Source organism: Eutrigla gurnardus (assembly GCF_963514095.1).
Source record: "Eutrigla gurnardus genome assembly, chromosome: 6".
NCBI classification, from domain to species: Eukaryota; Metazoa; Chordata; class Actinopteri; order Perciformes; family Triglidae; genus Eutrigla; species Eutrigla gurnardus.
Genome location: NC_139920.1, coordinates 16198114 through 16215741, shown reverse-complemented (window position 1 = coordinate 16215741; position 17628 = coordinate 16198114). Strand labels below are relative to the sequence as shown.

At 43.2% G+C, this 17628-nt stretch overlaps 2 protein-coding genes across 4 annotated transcripts in view; one reads left to right on the top strand and one right to left on the bottom strand.

Annotated features, from left to right (window-relative positions):
• The first annotated feature begins 774 nt into the window (after positions 1-774).
• arpc5b (actin related protein 2/3 complex, subunit 5B) lies at positions 775-5155 on the top strand. The gene is made up of 4 exons (XM_084012349.1): positions 775-1057; positions 2101-2172; positions 2416-2592; positions 2941-5155. The coding sequence occupies exons 1-4, from the start codon at positions 917-919 to the stop codon at positions 3001-3003; spliced, it is 453 nt and encodes a 150-aa protein (XP_083868475.1). The 5' UTR covers positions 775-916; the 3' UTR covers positions 3004-5155.
• Positions 5156-7329: 2174 nt separating this feature from the next.
• The window catches only part of hmcn1 (hemicentin 1), a 72561-nt gene continuing 62262 nt past the window's right edge, over positions 7330-17628 (bottom strand). For 2 of the 3 annotated variants that reach the window (XM_084012323.1, XM_084012324.1), the window contains exons 85-107: positions 17191-17381; positions 17016-17097; positions 16526-16795; positions 16214-16384; positions 15944-16114; positions 15247-15417; positions 14943-15113; positions 14383-14553; positions 13903-14073; positions 13672-13818; positions 13402-13539; positions 13137-13258; positions 12668-12905; positions 12429-12491; positions 12062-12181; positions 11834-11968; positions 11632-11745; positions 11340-11465; positions 11099-11227; positions 9597-9965; positions 9291-9410; positions 9076-9202; positions 7330-8988 (exon numbers count right to left, since the gene is read on the bottom strand). In XM_084012323.1, the coding sequence (XP_083868449.1) occupies positions 8622-8988; positions 9076-9202; positions 9291-9410; positions 9597-9965; positions 11099-11227; positions 11340-11465; positions 11632-11745; positions 11834-11968; positions 12062-12181; positions 12429-12491; positions 12668-12905; positions 13137-13258; positions 13402-13539; positions 13672-13818; positions 13903-14073; positions 14383-14553; positions 14943-15113; positions 15247-15417; positions 15944-16114; positions 16214-16384; positions 16526-16795; positions 17016-17097; positions 17191-17381 (3884 nt within the window). In that variant the 3' untranslated portion in view covers positions 7330-8621. The remainder of the gene's footprint in view (positions 8989-9075; positions 9203-9290; positions 9411-9596; positions 9966-11098; positions 11228-11339; positions 11466-11631; positions 11746-11833; positions 11969-12061; positions 12182-12428; positions 12492-12667; positions 12906-13136; positions 13259-13401; positions 13540-13671; positions 13819-13902; positions 14074-14382; positions 14554-14942; positions 15114-15246; positions 15418-15943; positions 16115-16213; positions 16385-16525; positions 16796-17015; positions 17098-17190; positions 17382-17628) is intronic. The other variant, XM_084012325.1, reaches the window with a different exon arrangement.

The following is a 17628-nucleotide window of genomic DNA, read 5'->3' as shown; positions in this document are numbered from 1 at the left end:
ATGTAATCATGGGGGTGAATCGTGTGTGTGTGTGTGTGTGTGTGTGTGTGTGTGTGTGTGTGTGTGTGTGTGTGTGTGTGTGTGTGTGTGTGTGTGTGTGTGTGTATGTGTGTGTGTGTGTGTGTGTGTGTGTATTATTCCTTTGCGTATTATATCTGTATACTATACACATTATACTCTATGTCTGAACTACAGTATGTGTCATTAACATTGTTTACTATTATTTTTGTTTGTGTATGATGTCTCGTTGTTGGCTGAACATGTGGGGGCATTGAGAATAAGTGTATGCCTTTTACAAACATACATTATTTTTTTAAGGCTGATTTATTCTTTTTGACTTAACATCTTAGAAGTAGGATATTTTCTATGCAAAACCTAGATACATTGATCTAAAAAGGGATTACATATTCCATTTGACATACATTGCAAAGAATAGTTGGCTCTGAAACAACATTTAAAACATGATGTATACAGTGAAAATGTACCGAAAATCTTATTGAAACGTTAAAAACTTAAATGGGAATTTTATATATGTAGATTTAAAAATTAAAAAATAATAATGTTTAGGGTGCTTTGTCAAAAAGTGTACTCGTGACGTTGAAATATGTTCAAAATGCTTTCAGGATCAGCATTTTCTGCAACGACAGTGCTTGTATTTCCTATGATTTGTCTCCCTCTATCGGCTAATAATGAGAACTACAGAGAAGGAGATGCAGTTTCTCCAGTTTGCTCGCTAGGGGGCGATGTCGTGTACGCGGAAGCAAAAAAAACACCCAGAGGAGCAGGGAGGAAGTCAGGAAGCTGCTTGCTTGTGACAGACAGCCGTATCAAAGAAAAGCACAGTAAGAAAAAAGGCCTGACTTGAGCTTGAACTCTTGTCCTTTTCGCTTAGACGACCGAAAAAACCGCAACCGATATGTCGAAGAACACAATGGCCGCCCGCTTCAGGCGAGTGGACGTGGACGAGTACGACGAGAACAAGTTTGTCGACGAGGAGGACGGAGGTGAAAACCAGCTGGGTCCCGACGAGGCAGAGGTGGACTCCCTCATCAGACAATATCCTTTACATTATTAGCTAGCTTGTTAGCATCACGCTCCGAAAAGGGGAAGCAGCTACAGCTGAAATCTCTTTATCTACGGCTGCGATGTATTTGCATATGTCGGCTATATAACATGTATATGTGTGTGTTACACGTATGAATGGGGGGGATTTTACGAGTAGGCCAGTCACTGTTCAGACTTGCCTGCCTGTCACATTCCAGAGATGTTTGCTCAAAGACACAACAGGTTTTTTATTGTATCTATATTATACGGTAAGCTAGCATGCATTTGTGTAACAACGTACACGCCCTTTTATTAACCCGCTCATGCGACTTTATTGTGTTTCCGTAGTTTCGCTTAGTAAGATAGGTGTTGCAGAAGCAGATATCTGGTTTAAAAAGAGTCTCTTCTCTTTGATTCAGCAGTTACAGTTCTGGTCTAGTTGTCTGTGGAGACGCTTGGGAAGTGTTCCTGTAAAGTGTGCACCCAGCAGTTTCAGTCCTGTGGGCCTTATAAGGCATGAAAGTGCAGCACTTCCTCATTGAATCAGACAGTCACCTCCCACCTCACATTACACTGCAGGAGGATTACAGTAACGATACTCAAAACATGGACGGGAAAACCAGTTACCACTTAGTTACATTCAAGTCGCTCTAAGAACAGACACCAGTTATAGTAATAACCCCTTTCAATGCAGATGTGGACGTGTGAGTGTTGTTTCTAGAAAAAACAAATGTGAATCCATCGTTCAAGCTTGTCATGTGTGCTTGAGTAAGAGCAAGGCAATGTTATTTATAGAACACGGCATGTCATAATGTGTTTTACATTAAAACACCCACACAAAGACGGCGAGGACGACATAAACCACAGACACACACCTACACTAACTGAACGTGAGCCTGTTTTGCTGGTGTGGAAGATCTCATATTGTCAGGCAGGTTCAGGATCCTCTTCTAAGTATTGTTAGAAAACATATCATATTCGGGCTTATGACCCATGTTCTGATAGGGGGGTCGGTCTGTGTTGTGCTGTGTTGCGTCCTTAACCTTCACCTGCACAGGAAATCTCATGGAGGCTTTACAAGCAGTCTTGAAGAACCCTCCGATCAACACAAAGAACCAGAACGTCAAGGTGGGTTTGGTCAATCCTGGTTTATTTTCTAATGAATCACACTGGATGATTACGTTCTACTGGCATTTGGATAAATACAGAAGATCTGTCTTGATACACGTAATGTAGCAGATGTTATTTAGTCATAGACCCATGGCCATTTTAATCAAGGTCTGCTGCCGGATCATTTCTTGTTGCGTGTTAGGTCAGTTTTGCACGAACAAACAACATCTGAGCTTTACACGTCTCTCCTCGTCCTTCCAGGACCGTGCGGAGGGTTTGGTGCTGAAGGTGCTCAGCGCTTTTAAGAGCAGCGACATTGAGAAAGCTGTGCAGTCCCTTGACAAGAACGGCGTGGACCTGCTGATGAAATACATCTACAAAGGCTTCGAGAGACCGTCAGAAAACAGCAGCGCGGTCCTACTGCAGTGGCACGAGAAGGTGAATATTTGCACTCCTGACTATTGATTTATCAATAAAACTGTTTTCACTGGAGGGAGACGTTGACATTTGAGATGACACAAGATTTAAATGAAAACACCTCCAGGGCCATTTAGATGTTGAGTCTGAGATGTTGTCTTCTCTTTGACTTTATGCTAACATGTCAAAGAAATAACATTTTCTTGTTTCTTTAACAGCATAATGCATGGGGGGGTCTGTAGTTTGAGGCCATGGTGGGACCGTAAAATGTCCAGTTTGAGATGGACTTAATACAGGAGGAGCTGCCAGAGTTTAACCGAGACTCCGTTTCAGTAGGAATAAATAACCTGCTCATGTTTGTGTCTCCAGGCTCTGGCAGCTGGTGGAGTGGGCAGCATCGTCAGGGTACTAACGGCGAGAAAGACGGTCTAAAACAGGAGAAGAGGATGGGTTCGCTCTCCGTGACAGATATAGGATAATCTTCATGTAATCACGACAGATGGCATAGGGAATAAAAAGAAAAACACATATTTAACCCAATGTTATCCTGCTGCGTTCAAGGCTGGACAAAAGGATCTGGTTCACATTAGGTTAAAAAATATATATGTTTTTCTTCTTAATTTCCCATTCATGATCACAGCCAACTAAATCTAGTTCCTCACAGGGTGCTGCAGAGAACCTCACGTGTCTGTGCCGCTTCCTTGATCTACCCCCCACCACACACACACACACACACACGCACACACACACACTGTGTGCTTCACATCAGTGGTTCCCAACCTAGAGGAGTTCAATCTTAGAAAAACAGGTGAATGCAGAAAACTTTTGTGTGTGTTGCTACACAAAATGTGTCTGTTGTTACTGGATCACTTTACCTGTCGTATTCGTCACAAGCCCACAAGGTTCGGAGCCACTGCTGTACACACTGCTGTGCTTACACAGACATAATTTGAATCATCTTTTAATGGAATCATATGACGAATTAGAGATACGTGGATACAAGCTGGATCGCCCAGCCTCAGTGCTCACAAACGTATCCTCCATCGACTTCCACACAAACACACAGAGGGTTTCAGGTTTGTTTCTCTCAGGAAAAAAAAAAGCACTCTGTATTTGTTTTCCATCTTGTGTTTCCTCTTGAGTAGAAACTTCCTGATGGAATAAAAGCCTGTAAATCCTCTCGTTTCCCCTCCCTAAAAACACTTCTACAGTAAGAGGCTCTCCAAAAGCACAGTCACAGATGGAGGGTGGTGGATTTGCCATTTACCCTGCAGAGAGATGGGAGGGTGGGGGTTGGGGTCATCCATCCATCCTTTTATACTGCCTGCTGCCCCATTTAAGGATTATTACCCACGATGCATCTCCACCACCACCACTACTACTACACATTAATCCCATTCTGCTGTTCCTCATATCCGTGGTATGTCTGGCTCTCTCATGCACCCTCTGCTACAGCGCAGGCCGTTACGTGGCTCTGCTTCTGTCCTTTCAGGAACGTCACCCTGAGAATCCTCTCATATTTATTTTGGTATTTAACAAAAAACATAATCTGGATTAATCATTTTTCCTCTTGGTTTTGTGACTGTTTTATAGTAGCGGTTTTCGCCTCGCGGCCAAATCCCTACTTGATCGAAATTTGAAAACCCTGCTTAAAAGATTTGACAATAATCAGTGTGATTGATTTGCAGGAGTGACTAAGACAAGTTGATGAATATTTTGTCTCTCTCATGCGGTTGAAACACATTGTTTGCACAATCCCACGTTTGAGGATTCTGTCGAGCATTTCATACCTGTCTGTTGTTCACGTTGCCTGTCTCTTCTGGAAAAATTCAGTGATTTTTTTGTATTGATTCTGGGTTTTAAGTTATGCTCGTCCACTCAAAACAAATCCTCCACACGTTGTCTGGCAGTAGGAAGTTACTACCACATATGCATTTATTTTCCATACATTTTATAAGATGAGGTAAACTGGAAATGTAAAGGTTTCATCTGCCTTATCGGGTAGATTACAACTGTTGCCAAATTATTTCTTTGCTTTCATGGATTTTGTTGTGCTTGTATATTAGAGAATTCTAAAGACAAAGTGGCGGAGTAGTAGCTACAAACAGTATGAGTTGACATATAAGCAAAGTGTGTTATGGTACAAATGTTGCTGTTTTGAATATATTATGTAGACGTAGTGATCAGGGGGATTCAGTTCCAGATTAATGTTTTATTCCTGCTCATTTCCAGTAAAATACAACACAAATTTGATCACTCATTTGATCATATTTTCTAATAAACGCAACACAGCTGTGTTTCAGTCGCGAGTTCTTACCAGTTGATATCCAGACCTGGGTTTTCATGTTTGAATACTGTCATCAGTGATGATGCATCTGGACATTAGATTCCTTTTCTAATGCAGTAAAGTCTAGTTTTACATGAAAGCAAAAAGGTGGACGGCTTGGTTTCATGTATTTCTATTTGGAGATGCTCTTCTAGCTGAGGGAGCAAACCAAACTCATATACAAACTGCCTTACTCAATATTCCTTTTTTTATGTCTGTGCTTTTTTTGACTAAAATAAAGGTGACTGCTGATCATAACTTTGTCTTTTGATGCTTTGCATGCACACACACACAGGGTTCCCACGGGTCAGGGAATTTCTGGAATATCAGGGAATTTAAAAAAGCATTTTCCAGTCAAGGAATTTTATCATTTTCTGGGTCAAGTCATGAAATAGCAGGGAAATGTGCTCTGTTCAAGCAGTGAAAACTTTAAGTTTTGTACTCAAAGCTCACAAATTAATGGATTTAAAATACTGTGGCTGTTTTTCTGCTCTGCACAAAGATTAATGCTTTTACCGTTCATTATTGGTCATGGAAATTCTTTCCAGAAGCAAGGGAATCTGACATTTTGAGTGGGAACAATGCACACACCAAGTTGGGTGAAAATAAAAAAGGTAGCCGGGGTCTACGTTTAATCACTGCTAAAACTGAGATTTTTAATTAAGGAAGCCTTTTTTCTCCACATTATGTTGCAGTCTTCTGTATAACATCATTTAAATTACCCCCCCCCCCCCCCTCCCTTCAGCAGCCTACCTCTTAATGATGAAGCAAAAGCAGGATAGTAAATATTATGCAAACAAAACTGAAATATCACATTCAACATAAGTAGTCCGAGGTCCAGAGCACCTCTTGACCAGGTTCACATTAAGATATCTCTTAATTTCCCCCTCAACCCTGACCCGTCCTCCAGTCCCTGCTGCTGAAAAACAAGCCTGCAGGATGACGCTACCACCATGCTGCACTGTTGTTGTTTTACACAGGCAACCTCTCTCTCTAACCAAGCCCCCCCCCCCGAACTTCATCCATAATAATTATTTTTGAGGCCACTGAGCTCTCAGAAGCCTTCAACACAGCACACATTTGTAGCGTTCTCTGAGCCCTGCAGGCCCAGACAGACACACGTTGACGGCTGAGGCCTTATATAGAGGTGTGTGCCTTTCCAAATCATGTCCAATCAACTGAACTGGCCACAGGTGGACTCCATCAAGGTGTAGGAACAGCTCAATGAGCATCAAGAGAAATAGGAGACACCTGAGTCAAACCAAGACAGAAAGCAAAAAATCAATACGGACAGCCAAAGTGGAGATGGAGCTTCAACACATTCATACACTAAATGATAAACACTTTATGGAAAATAATAAGATAGAAAAGATATTTTTAAAAACAGGAGCACTAAAGAGCAAGGATTGAGAAATGGGTGTGAAGAGTTTTTAGTCTTATAATTATTCTTAATTCTTAATTCTTATAAAGAATTTCAGTGATTTTAAGAAATTGGCAAACATATACATTAACCTAATGTAGGAGGGAGTAGTGCCAATTTACTAACTAAGTATGTATAGAGTCTGAAAACATAGAGTCAATGTTATATTTACTTTTTTTCTTTTCTAATAAAATAGTAAAAAAAATTATTTTGCCCTCTTTCATCTCATTTTGCTGTATATGCGATGGAAACCATCACAAAATAACATTTCCTTGTTCTGATTCGCCAGTCCCTCTCTCGGGGGGCCACACTGTGACTACTAAAACCTTTCACTGAACTTGGTTAGGGTTGGGGTTAGCGTTAGGGTTACTTCCTTTTTTTATACAGCCAAAAGTCAGAGACACGGGCTAAAGACTGGTGTGTTCAGAAGGGTCGAATTAGGTTAGACTCCAACCACTCCCGAGTCTCTACGACCCTCCGTTCTCGAGATATAACCATACATGTAGTTAGGGTTAATTCCTTTTTTATTTTGGCCGTATCTCCGGAACAGTAACCCCAACCATGACCCTTACTCTAACAACAACCCTAAACCTAACCCCAACCCCAATTTTTACATTTCTGCTTGTGGTAGAGACTCAGCAGTAGGTGGCGTCTGACCTATTTCGACCCTTCTGAACACACCAGTCTTCAGCCTGTGTCTCTACGACTTACCGTTCTGGAGATACAGCCAAACTAAAAAAAGGAAGTAACCCTAACGCTTACCCTAACCCCAACCCTAACCCTTACCCAAAACAACTCTGAACCCAACCCTAACAACAACAACTGCCCCTCCCAACTTGGACTGCTCCACTGTTTGTTCAATCTGATTGGCTCAGCCTGACCCTCGGCCGGGTCACTGACTTCCCTCTGAAGTTACACAGAGAAAACGAGTGTATGCCACTATGTGATCTACACTGTGCAAAAGCTAGTTTTAATTCTGTAGTCAGTTGTATAACTACTATTGCAAAGGCATTATAAAAAATGTCAGTTTAACAATGATAGGCCTATTTAATTCTCATTTTCATTTCCAGGAACAAGAGACATTAGATATACGGAAGAGACATCTTCTAAAACATGTCAGAATGCACCAGAATGTGGGAAATTGCATCTATTTAATTCCAAAATGTTATGGGGGAACCCCCAGACTCAACAGGACCCCCCCACATATCAAATGCTGCTGACACCCCTGCACTGAAGTATGGTGTATGCGTCAGAACAGTGTAGTTGTAGCCCGTTATTATTTGCATTTGATCTGATGTTACAGCACTTTATTTTTATTTTGTATTTATCAGGGAAGCGATTTCTTTGATTTATGTTGTCTACCAGATTTTCCTTTCCATTTCAGCCAATCTCTTATTTCACCCCCGTCTCAAAAAATATATGAGCCTGTTGTTAATTTAACATATAAATAGCTACTTGACATATGAAGAAGTTCAAAGAAATAAAACTCTAAGACTCTTAAAACAATTCAAATTTTGTTTTGCAGAACATACATTATGCTTAATTTCAGTTTATAGTCATGTATTACATTTTTATTACAAAAATTGATACAATAAGTACAGTATGGCAATACATTATGAGGAAAAAAAACATATGTACAAGTCATAAAAATAAAATACATCTTGACATCAACTGTTGGATGGAGCAGTATATGGCACATTGATGATGTAATCAGTGTATTGATTAGATAGGGTTTGTATTTGATGCCTTTGTGTGTATGATAGGCCGCTACCTGAGGATGTACAATATGTGACAGTCAAGTTTTCTACTCGCCAAAATGAGCACCGCATCCGACAGTCACAACTCCACTTTGGTGACTGATGACAAAGGACTAAACAAAAGGTGGGAACCGCCCATTTTTTTTCTCATTCAAGCACTTCCCAATAAGTTAATAATAGGTAGATGTAAATAAAAGGCTAGCATTTCTCGAGTAGGGATGAAGTCTACTTTCTGAGCCAGCGGTGGGCGCTTCGGCTTTGAGGAGTAAAATCTTGCTCTGAAGGGGCAAATAGGGGAAATAACAAAATGTCAAACTTTTCATGGGAAAAGTCCTGTCAGATTGAGGTGAGGATTCCAGGGATTAGAGATAATAAGCAGCCAGCTTCATCCAGGCCTCCTGTATCCGCCTGTATCTACTCCCTTACATCTTCAGGGCTGTTTGCACTCACTGGACAAAAAGTCTTTTCAGTTTGTTTACTGATGTGGCTGCACGTGGCACTCACTCATTCATCCCCGCACCTTTGTCTCATGTAATTTAAAGTGCTCTCAGTAAGGGTAGGCAGAGACGGCGATATAGACAATGAAGGTGGTCTGGTACTCGATGCCTCCGTCCTCGCTGTAGGAGAGGGCGCGGACCTTCATGCGGTACGTATGGGGCTCTCGTAGCGCACGCGTGGTGAACAGCACTCCCTTCAGGTTCTCGTCGCGCAGGGCAAAAGGTAGGGTGACGTCCTCGTCCACCACTAGGAACGTGGTCCTGGGGTGCATCACCCCGTCCTGCGTGTAGGCCACCAGTCTGATGAGGTCCTGGTTGGCCGCGATGCCGAAGGGGAGAGACAGCAGCTTGTACTCCAGGGCGTAAGGGCTCAGTGCACACTCCAGGTCATTTGGTGGGCAGTTCTTCAGGCAAAACCTAGACACAACATGTGCAGCACATTTCAGAAACCAGAGAAATAACAACTACAGAAACTGAACTGAGTGTATTTCTGTGAAGAATTACCCTGTGGCTGGATCCCTCTGGTAGTTTGGTGGACAGGGTGTGTCAATACATTGGTAACTTCCTCTCATGTTGAAGCACATCTGGTTCGCTCCACACTGGATGTTCTGCTCCAGGCACTCGTCTATGTCTATAAATACAGCAAACATGATGTTCAGGCTTCACTCAAAGGAAATGATGGTGATGGGAGGAAACTGGGGGCAGCTTTTGGTTCTCACCTTGACATGTCTTGCCATTGGTCATGAGGCGGTAACCAGCAGGACAGATGCACCTGTGGCTCCCTGGGGAGTTCATACACTGATGCTGACAGGCCTCCCTCACCTCACACTCGTTGATATCTGTTGGAGTCACAAACACACACAAACAGCGAGCAGAGAACATAAACCATGCATTAAGACACGTATTTAAAGCTTCCAGTCCGATAGTTACAGCAAACCCACAGCCGGCAAAGCAAAGAGACAGTTCCTCTGTTAACAACTGTCATCCTCTCCCTCGTCTCGACTCTGCCTGTCCTCCATTGTTACCTAAGCAGGAGCCATTCCTGGACTCAAAGCCTTGCTGACAAGCGAGGAAGGCCTGCTGTGAGGAACGTACGGGAGCCTCTCTGCGGCTCCGGCTCCTGTTGCGCCCCCGTGCGGTGGCTGCGTAGGAGTCGTAGCTCTGAGAGGCCATGTTGTGGTACAGTCGCTGGTAGGAGTTGCGCTCAGGAGAGGAATGTGATGTTCGGTAGCCAAATGAGTAACTTTCATAGCTGGGTAGACGTTCCAGACCGGCACAGGATTTGCCATCCCCCAGCAGATGGCGTCCCGGCGGGCAGGTGCACTTGAAGCTGCCAGGCGTGTTGATGCACTGGTGGGCACAGGGCTGTGGAAGCCGCTCACACTCATTTATGTCTGCCCTCAGCACAAAGAAAGACCAGCAGCAGGAAAGGCCAAGAGGACAGTGATAGAAAAGAAGGAGAAAAGGATGCAAACATAATACAGGAGTAAGAGGAAAAGGGTGATATTTAGAGGGATGAAAAATGAAATGAGGTGGTGCGGGCCATGAAAATAGAGGAGGGAGATGAGAATGAGGGGGGAAAAAAGGGTAAATGTCAATTACCCCACTGTACAACAATACATTTCCATGTCCTTAAGACAGAAATGTATTGAGACTATTGATGTATTTGTCTAATTTGAATGAGAGACTGATATTAATCCTCTCATTTCAAATAAAATTATTTGAAGGTAACAACTTCAAATGATATTCTAGTTAACATGTTATCTGAGGAAATTACATCAGACATAAATCACATTTTATATCAGGTACAAAATCCAATTCGTGCCAGATGAATATTTCACAGAGACAGACATCAGCGTACAAGGTTAATGATGTCACGGGGAAAACGACCAATGTATGCCATTACAAAGCAACTCCAGGAAATAGCCAGATCCAAACATCGAGGTAACGGTTTGAAAAGTCAGATTCAGAAGAGAGTGAAAGGAAAGGAAGGAGAGTGCTGGTCTTCTTTATAGTTGATGTGTCAAAAGAGGAGACATTTCTCATTTTCCCTTCCTCTGCGATCCTTTCCTCCCCTTTCTCTTACTCCTATCAGGCAGTGTAGAAACGTAGACCTAGCACTGAGGTAGAGCTTTAGAGGACTTGATACCATGTATTAAAGCTTTGGAGGGGCTTAAATATATGGAGTTAGTCAGCAGTTTGAATCACAGCATTTTAAAGATGTTAGCAAGCACTGGTGGAACATAAAGCCCGAGCTACATTGCAGATGACAACAGAGTTATTTCAGATGTTCAACAGGAGTGAAAAAGAGAGATGTACGCTGGCAGAAGCGAGCAAGCTGACGAAAAGTGCAGTGCAAGCATGTTTGACATTTTCTTCGTTGCTAAAACATGCTGTACGCTTAGGCAAATATTCTCAGAATAACACACTAGCAAGTGGCAGTCTCCTGCCTGATCACTGCAAATGAAGAATCAAATATTAGATCTGTGTTTTCCTGCGTTTATGCATGTTATGTTTATGAACATACCGACACAGGGCCGTCCCACTCCCTGAGATCTGTAGCCACGTGGACAGGTGCAGTGGTAGCTCCCTCTGGTGTTCTCGCAGATCTGATTGTATCGGCACTGATGAGTACCATCTCTGCATTCATCGATGTCTACAGTACAGATGATGCACAATGGAAACAGAATTAAAAATCTCTCCCGGTCTGTATTAGATATTGTACTTCAGTGAATCCAGTTTAACGATGACTGTCTGTGAATGCTCACCCACACACGTCCCATTGGCACCTTTAGTCATACCATTGGGGCACAGGTCGATACAGGTGTAACCACCGCGTGTGTTTTTACACTGCTGATCTGATCGACAAACCCTCTGTCTGCACTCGTTTATATCTGGGGTGACGAGACAGAGAAAAGAAGTGTATCCAGTGAATCAGATTAATGATGTATGACTGTATTGTTTCAAGCAATTCATTTTTTAAAAAGGCTAAACAAATAGCAACCTTTTATTATGAATAATATAGACAAAGCACGATATGGAGAGGCGTAGCTGTCTCACCTATACAGCGTCGGTTCCGGAGTTGAAAGCCTGGCTCGCAGGCACATCGGTAGCTGCCGATCGTGTTCAAACAGTGTTGATTGCAGGGATTGGACTCCTGACACTCGTTCACATCTGAGCAACAAAGGAGACGACTGTAAAAAATATCACATCCGCAACACACTCGCAACATACGCTGATCAGTAAGGCTTGTTGTGTTTACCCGTGCAGCTGAGACCATCAGCTGTTCTCCTGAAGCCGCGGCCGCAGCGCATGACGCATCGGTAAGAGCCTATAGTGTTCTCGCAGTCCTGTCCGTCATGGCACACGTTCCCACCCAGAGTACACTCGTCAATGTCTACGGGAATGAAGAGCGTTCCATTATTTCAACGATGACCTGCGTGTGTGATGATGACGCTGAGAGCCCCGACTCAGAAGTGAGGTTGTTTACCCTGACAGGTCCGGCCGTCAGCTGAGATGGTGAGGCCTCGGGGACAAGAACAGTAATAGGTGCCCATGGCGTTGTGGCAGGCGTGGGAGCAGGGGTTCCTGACCTCACACTCATTCTCATCTGCAGCACAACAATTATACATTAACTAGTATCACATCCATCACAACAGATTTACATACAATTAGGAAGTATGTTTGGATAAGTTGTGAAATCATTAAAATGTGCATTTAAATCCACTATGTGTCTTTGAAAGCAACTTTTTTACTTCTAACTTAACATGTATATATATATATATATATATATATATATAATTGTTTAACTGATTCTCAGAGTTAGGACCAGCATGATATGCAGTGATGAACATTACCTGCACAGTAGGGCCCAGCAGACACCAAAGTGAATCCCTGAGGACATTGGTTACTCCGATCTCCTGGAATATATAAACATTTTATCATTAAATTTAGATTAGAATTGAAACTAAACATGCAGGGGAAGAAAAGATATAAACAAATATTTTGCCTAATATTCATTTAATAGCCTTGTTCAGTCACCCATAGTCCACATTCTATTGCTACATTCAGTCTCTTGCAGCCCCGTTATTCTCACCCTTGGCGATACTAGCTTGGATGCTATACTCCAACATCTCCTCCAGGGGGTGGTAGAGGGCACTGACAGCTGTAGCATGCAGCGTCTCTACCAGGTAGGGCATCTTGCCCTTGGACAGGTCATAGGAGATGGTGTGGTTCCAGGAGTAGGGCACACTCTCCCTGTCGATGCTGAACATGCGGGTGGACAGAGCATACAGCTGGCCCGGACCCGTCTGGATGTAATCCTCTGTGTAGTCCTGGGTTAAACAAACAGAACACGAAACGCAGCTGGAATGTAGTCGGACATCTTGTAGCTAAGATCCACCAAAAAATGCCATTTGTAGTAAACTGGATAAAATAGAGCGACATTTGTGAGGCTTCATTATGTTTGTTCTTTACAATTTCTCCCCAGAAGTGTTTTAAATGAAGTAATACATATATCTATCAGTAGACCATTAATTATAATCACAGTTAGTTGTTTTATTTACCTTGATGCTGATGTCAGCATGTGAGTGCAGTTGCAGGACGTGTCCGTTCACGACGATGTCTAGTAACAACGTTCCGTCTGAGTCCAGGCCCCTGGCAATGTGGGTCATCCTCAGGATCTCACCTACCGAGATTACACTACATAAGTTTGTCAGGTTCCACTCACTAGCATTAATCACACCCAAACTCATGGGTCAACATCTTCACCATGTCATCGACTGTGTGTTTATATACCTAACACACACACCAAGGCCTATCCATCCTTACCTGTGGCAAACTCCACCTGTGTCTCTCGCCTGAAGATGCTTCCTGTTAGCGTGTTGCCGTTGACAGCCTCTCCCACTTCCTGTGCAGTGCTCCAGTAGACAGGGTTGAGGATTGAGACAAGCTTTCTCATTGCAGGACCTTCAAATCAAAGGCACATTTATTATAAGATTTATTGAGAATCTTCAAGAGAACAACTTGCATACAGGCAGGTATTAGTTGATGCATTTAAAAGTAGAAGATTTAAACGTATGAAACTGTTGGAAGACTAACCTAATGTCCTTGGTACATTGGTTATAGTGGCCTTGATGATTCTGCCCCCAGACTTGTTGTCTGTAATGGTGGCATTGAGGATGGCGATGCCAAACTCAATATCGTTGATGTTTCCTATGATGCTTCCTCGTGCCTTCTGAGGTCCACCTGACAAAAAGAGACGGTATTTAAGAATGCTTTGCTGTGCAACGACGAACGACTACACAATATGTGTTTCCAAAGATGCCTCACCTGGGCAGGTGTGACTATTGCACCTGGACAGCTGAGAGGAGTCTCCTGGACACAGCCGACCCCCGCTGCTAGGAGACGGACTATTACAGAGACGGACACGTGTCCTCTCTCCGCCCCCACAGGAGGCAGAGCATTTTCCCCACGGCTGCCATGAGCCCCAGTTACCATCGACTGCAAAAATATACCCCAAAAACAGACAGTAATACCACAAATTAACACACAAATCACTGGAAATTAGACATATTGCAGCACATTTTTGGGATACCTTCAAAATGATGAAATACATGAATGAATGAATGAATCAATGAACTATATAAACAAATAAATAAATAAATAAATAAAGGCAAATAAGGTTCCACTATGGAACACAGTGTGAAATGCAGAAACAAGGTAGTTCTATTTCAAGAGCATTTAATTCCCATGAAGGAGGTTCTCTAGCCTAACCGGCGTTAGGACGCAGTCGTAAACATGCTGACTCACCCGGACAGTTGGCTGCGCTGCATCTCTGTATTTGTGTATCTGCACCTGCACAGGCTCTCCCACCATTGGCAGGTCTGGGGTTGTCACATGTCCTGTAGCGCCTCATCTGACCCCCGTTACATGTCTTGCTGCAGCTGCCCCAGCTACTCCACGGACCCCAGTTACCACTGACTGACAGCAGGAAAGTCAAAATGTCAGAGACACAAACGGGAAAGATAGTGAGGTGATGAATTGAAGCCAGATTGTCTCTCACAAATTAAATTTGAACACATATCAAACATTACTTATAGATCCTCCTCATCACAAACGTTCAAACCAGAACATTTCCTCATTTCTATGTATGCAAACATTTAGTGTGGATCCTACTGCTTTTATTTGTGAGTCTCCATGTAGGTTATTGGGAAGAAACCAAGAATCAAGATAAAAGACAGACATTATTAAAGATAGATGTCGGCCCATATTGTGGGGAATATATAATATAGATTTTCTTGTAATGTTAAAGGTGCTGCATTTGTTAAATCTGATCAGTTAGTGTAAATTAAAAGTTAATAATGACTCACTGGGGCACGGGTCGCTGTTACAGAAGTCAATGTGCACGTCATTGCCTTCACACTGTCTGCCGCCATGTTGCGGGGCGGGGCTAGCACAGAGGCGTGTCCTCTGTCTGGTCCCGCCTCCACATGAAACGCTGCAGGATCCCCAGCTCACCCAGGACGACCACTTCCCATCCACTGGAGGGAACAAGAACAGAAGAAGCAGAGGAGCATCGCTCACTTAGACAGATCATCCACTGAGGACAGACTTATGGATATTGACTAAAATCCAATCTGACTTTAACATGAAGTATAATCCCTGAGCCCTCACCAGGACAAGGTCTCTCCTTGCACAGTTGTGTTTGGGTGTCTGTGCCCTCACAGTGCGGCCCATCAAATGCTGGAGGAGGGCTGTTGCACAGGCGGATTCTGGACTGCATACCCTTACCACAAGTCTCACTGCATGGGCTCCATGGTAGCCAAGACCCCCAGTTACCCGCCACTGCAGGAGTATGAACAGACAGTCACTAAATGTATTATATACAGGCCAATAGTCACATATTTAGGCCCACTGGTTTCCTGAAGTACTCTACTTAAGTACTTAAGTTTTTTCTATTTAATGCCAGTTTATAATTTAACTCACATTTCTTAAAGAATTGTACAATTTACCAGTTGTTCTGCATTATAAGTACTTGAACATTTGTGGCTTTACTCATGTACATATCGATAACCAAGGATTATTTCTACACTGTGGTATTGCTACTTTTATTTGAGTACAGGATGTGAATAGTCCTTCTACCACTGTTGAGGCCCATGACTTTAACAATAATAACATCTGGGATAAAGCCTGCTAATGCTAAATATGCCATTTATTACAGGCCGTTACACAACTGAGATAAATTATTTGAAATGTTTCGATCATAAATGTTTGGATTTGACAAGCATTCCTGCTGAACGTGTCAAACTAACTCTTCATAAAGCTGACAGTGTTCTGCTGCATTAATATTCTATAATATTTTATCACTCACCAGGACACGGTCTGACACTGCACATGATGACCTCTACTGCCTTGCCCTCACAAGGCCTGCCCCCATGCTGAGCTGGAGGCTTACTGCAGGTCCGGACCCTGGTTCTGTTGCCCTGACCACAGGTGCGAGAACACTCCTCCCAGAGAGACCATTCTGACCAGTTACCATCCACTGTAGAGGGACAAAGGTACCGACTTTGTAACCACATGTTCTACAGTCTCCTTTACAAGTACTGAGGTTGAATCCTCAGATTTAGCAAAGCACTCTCACCTGGACAGGGTTTCCCCTGACAACTACGCGTCTCTGTGTCCGATCCTGCACAGTGACGCCCTCCATTGGCAGGTAGAGGATTGTTGCACTGTCTCAACCTCTTTTGGGACCCGACACCACATGACACACTGCAAAGACTCCACTCCGCCCACTCTGAGTAGCCTCCGTGAACTGGAAAGTAAATTGAAGCATGTTGTCTTTAGATCAACTGTTTTTGCTTTCTTCTTTCTTTGCTAAGGTTACAGATGAGGTTGAATTCTTGACTCAAAAATACGCCACCGCGAAAAATGATTCCAGCAATGTTCCGCTCACCTCGCACAGTAAGAGTGACCCTGACCAGCACCGACCCCAGCAAGTTTCTGGCCACGCATTCATATTCAGCCGTGTCTTCCTTCTGGACACTGCTGATCCTGAGGGAACTGTTGGACAGGGCAGAGAAGCGGTCGTTGCCCAGCAGGGGGCGCCCCTGCCGGGACCACTCTATCTTAGGGGTAGGCTTACCCTCCGCCTGACAGTTAAGCACCACTGTGGTGCCGGCGTCCACCACTGTCTCCACTGGCTCCACTATGATGGTGGGTGCGCCTGGAAGAAGGGCAGCTCTTTATTTCACAATCAGTCAATCACATCAAAATCAGTTTTGTGCAATTAAAAGATAACACTGATTATGTCACTGTATAATGTGCCATACTAAAATCTTGGAGTAGTCTTTGTGTTATAACTTATAACTACATTTTTAATTACATTTTCTTCATGTTGAAGCTTTTACATCAAAACTTGACTGACAGAGAAGACCGGCACTTACTCTGCAACGTAAGTGTGACACTCCTTTCCACCACCCCAGCATCGTTCGTTGCCACACACATGTAGTTGCCGGCATCTTCACTCTGTATAAATCACAAATAGTTTCACAAATAAATCAACTTTATGTGCATATGAGTATTAGACATAAGAGGTGTCAGTATCATGTGTTTTCCTACCACTGTGCCATAGATGGCCAGAGAGCCATTGTCCAGCTGACGGATGCGGTTGTTGATCTGGATGTTTATTCCACTTTTGCTCCACCGTATGGTTGGCAGGGGGTCTCCCCGAACTTCACAGTTCAGGATGGCATTACCACCCAGTGGTTCTATACGATTGGCGTGAAGGTCCCCGTCAATGATGGGAGGCTCTGGAGACATTAGGATTAGGAATGAATTGTGAGTTACTTTGCATTTATGAGCAGCAGCCTACAAACATTAAATCTATGCTATAACCTATAATGTATTTGTATAATGTATGTCTTTGTTCATGGGAGTCTACAGGAGGATCTATAGTTAACATGTGTTATAAACCCTCTATTAGATGTGTATTATGTGTTTCCAGTTATATAATAAAAATGAAGTTGAAGGAATACTTTAATTTCGGTGTGGTTTTAC

What these genes read in the sequence shown, in the direction of transcription:
- arpc5b (XM_084012349.1), top strand. Translation starts at nt 917, where the DNA reads ATGTCGAAGAACACAATGGCCGCCCGCTTCAGGCGAGTGGACGTGGAC. An exon ending in TGGACTCCCTCATCAGACAA is followed by an intron (nt 1,058 to 2,100) that starts TATCCTTTACAT and finishes TTCACCTGCACA; the next exon opens with GGAAATCTCATGGAGGCTTT. An exon ending in TACTGCAGTGGCACGAGAAG is followed by an intron (nt 2,593 to 2,940) that starts GTGAATATTTGC and finishes TTGTGTCTCCAG; the next exon opens with GCTCTGGCAGCTGGTGGAGT.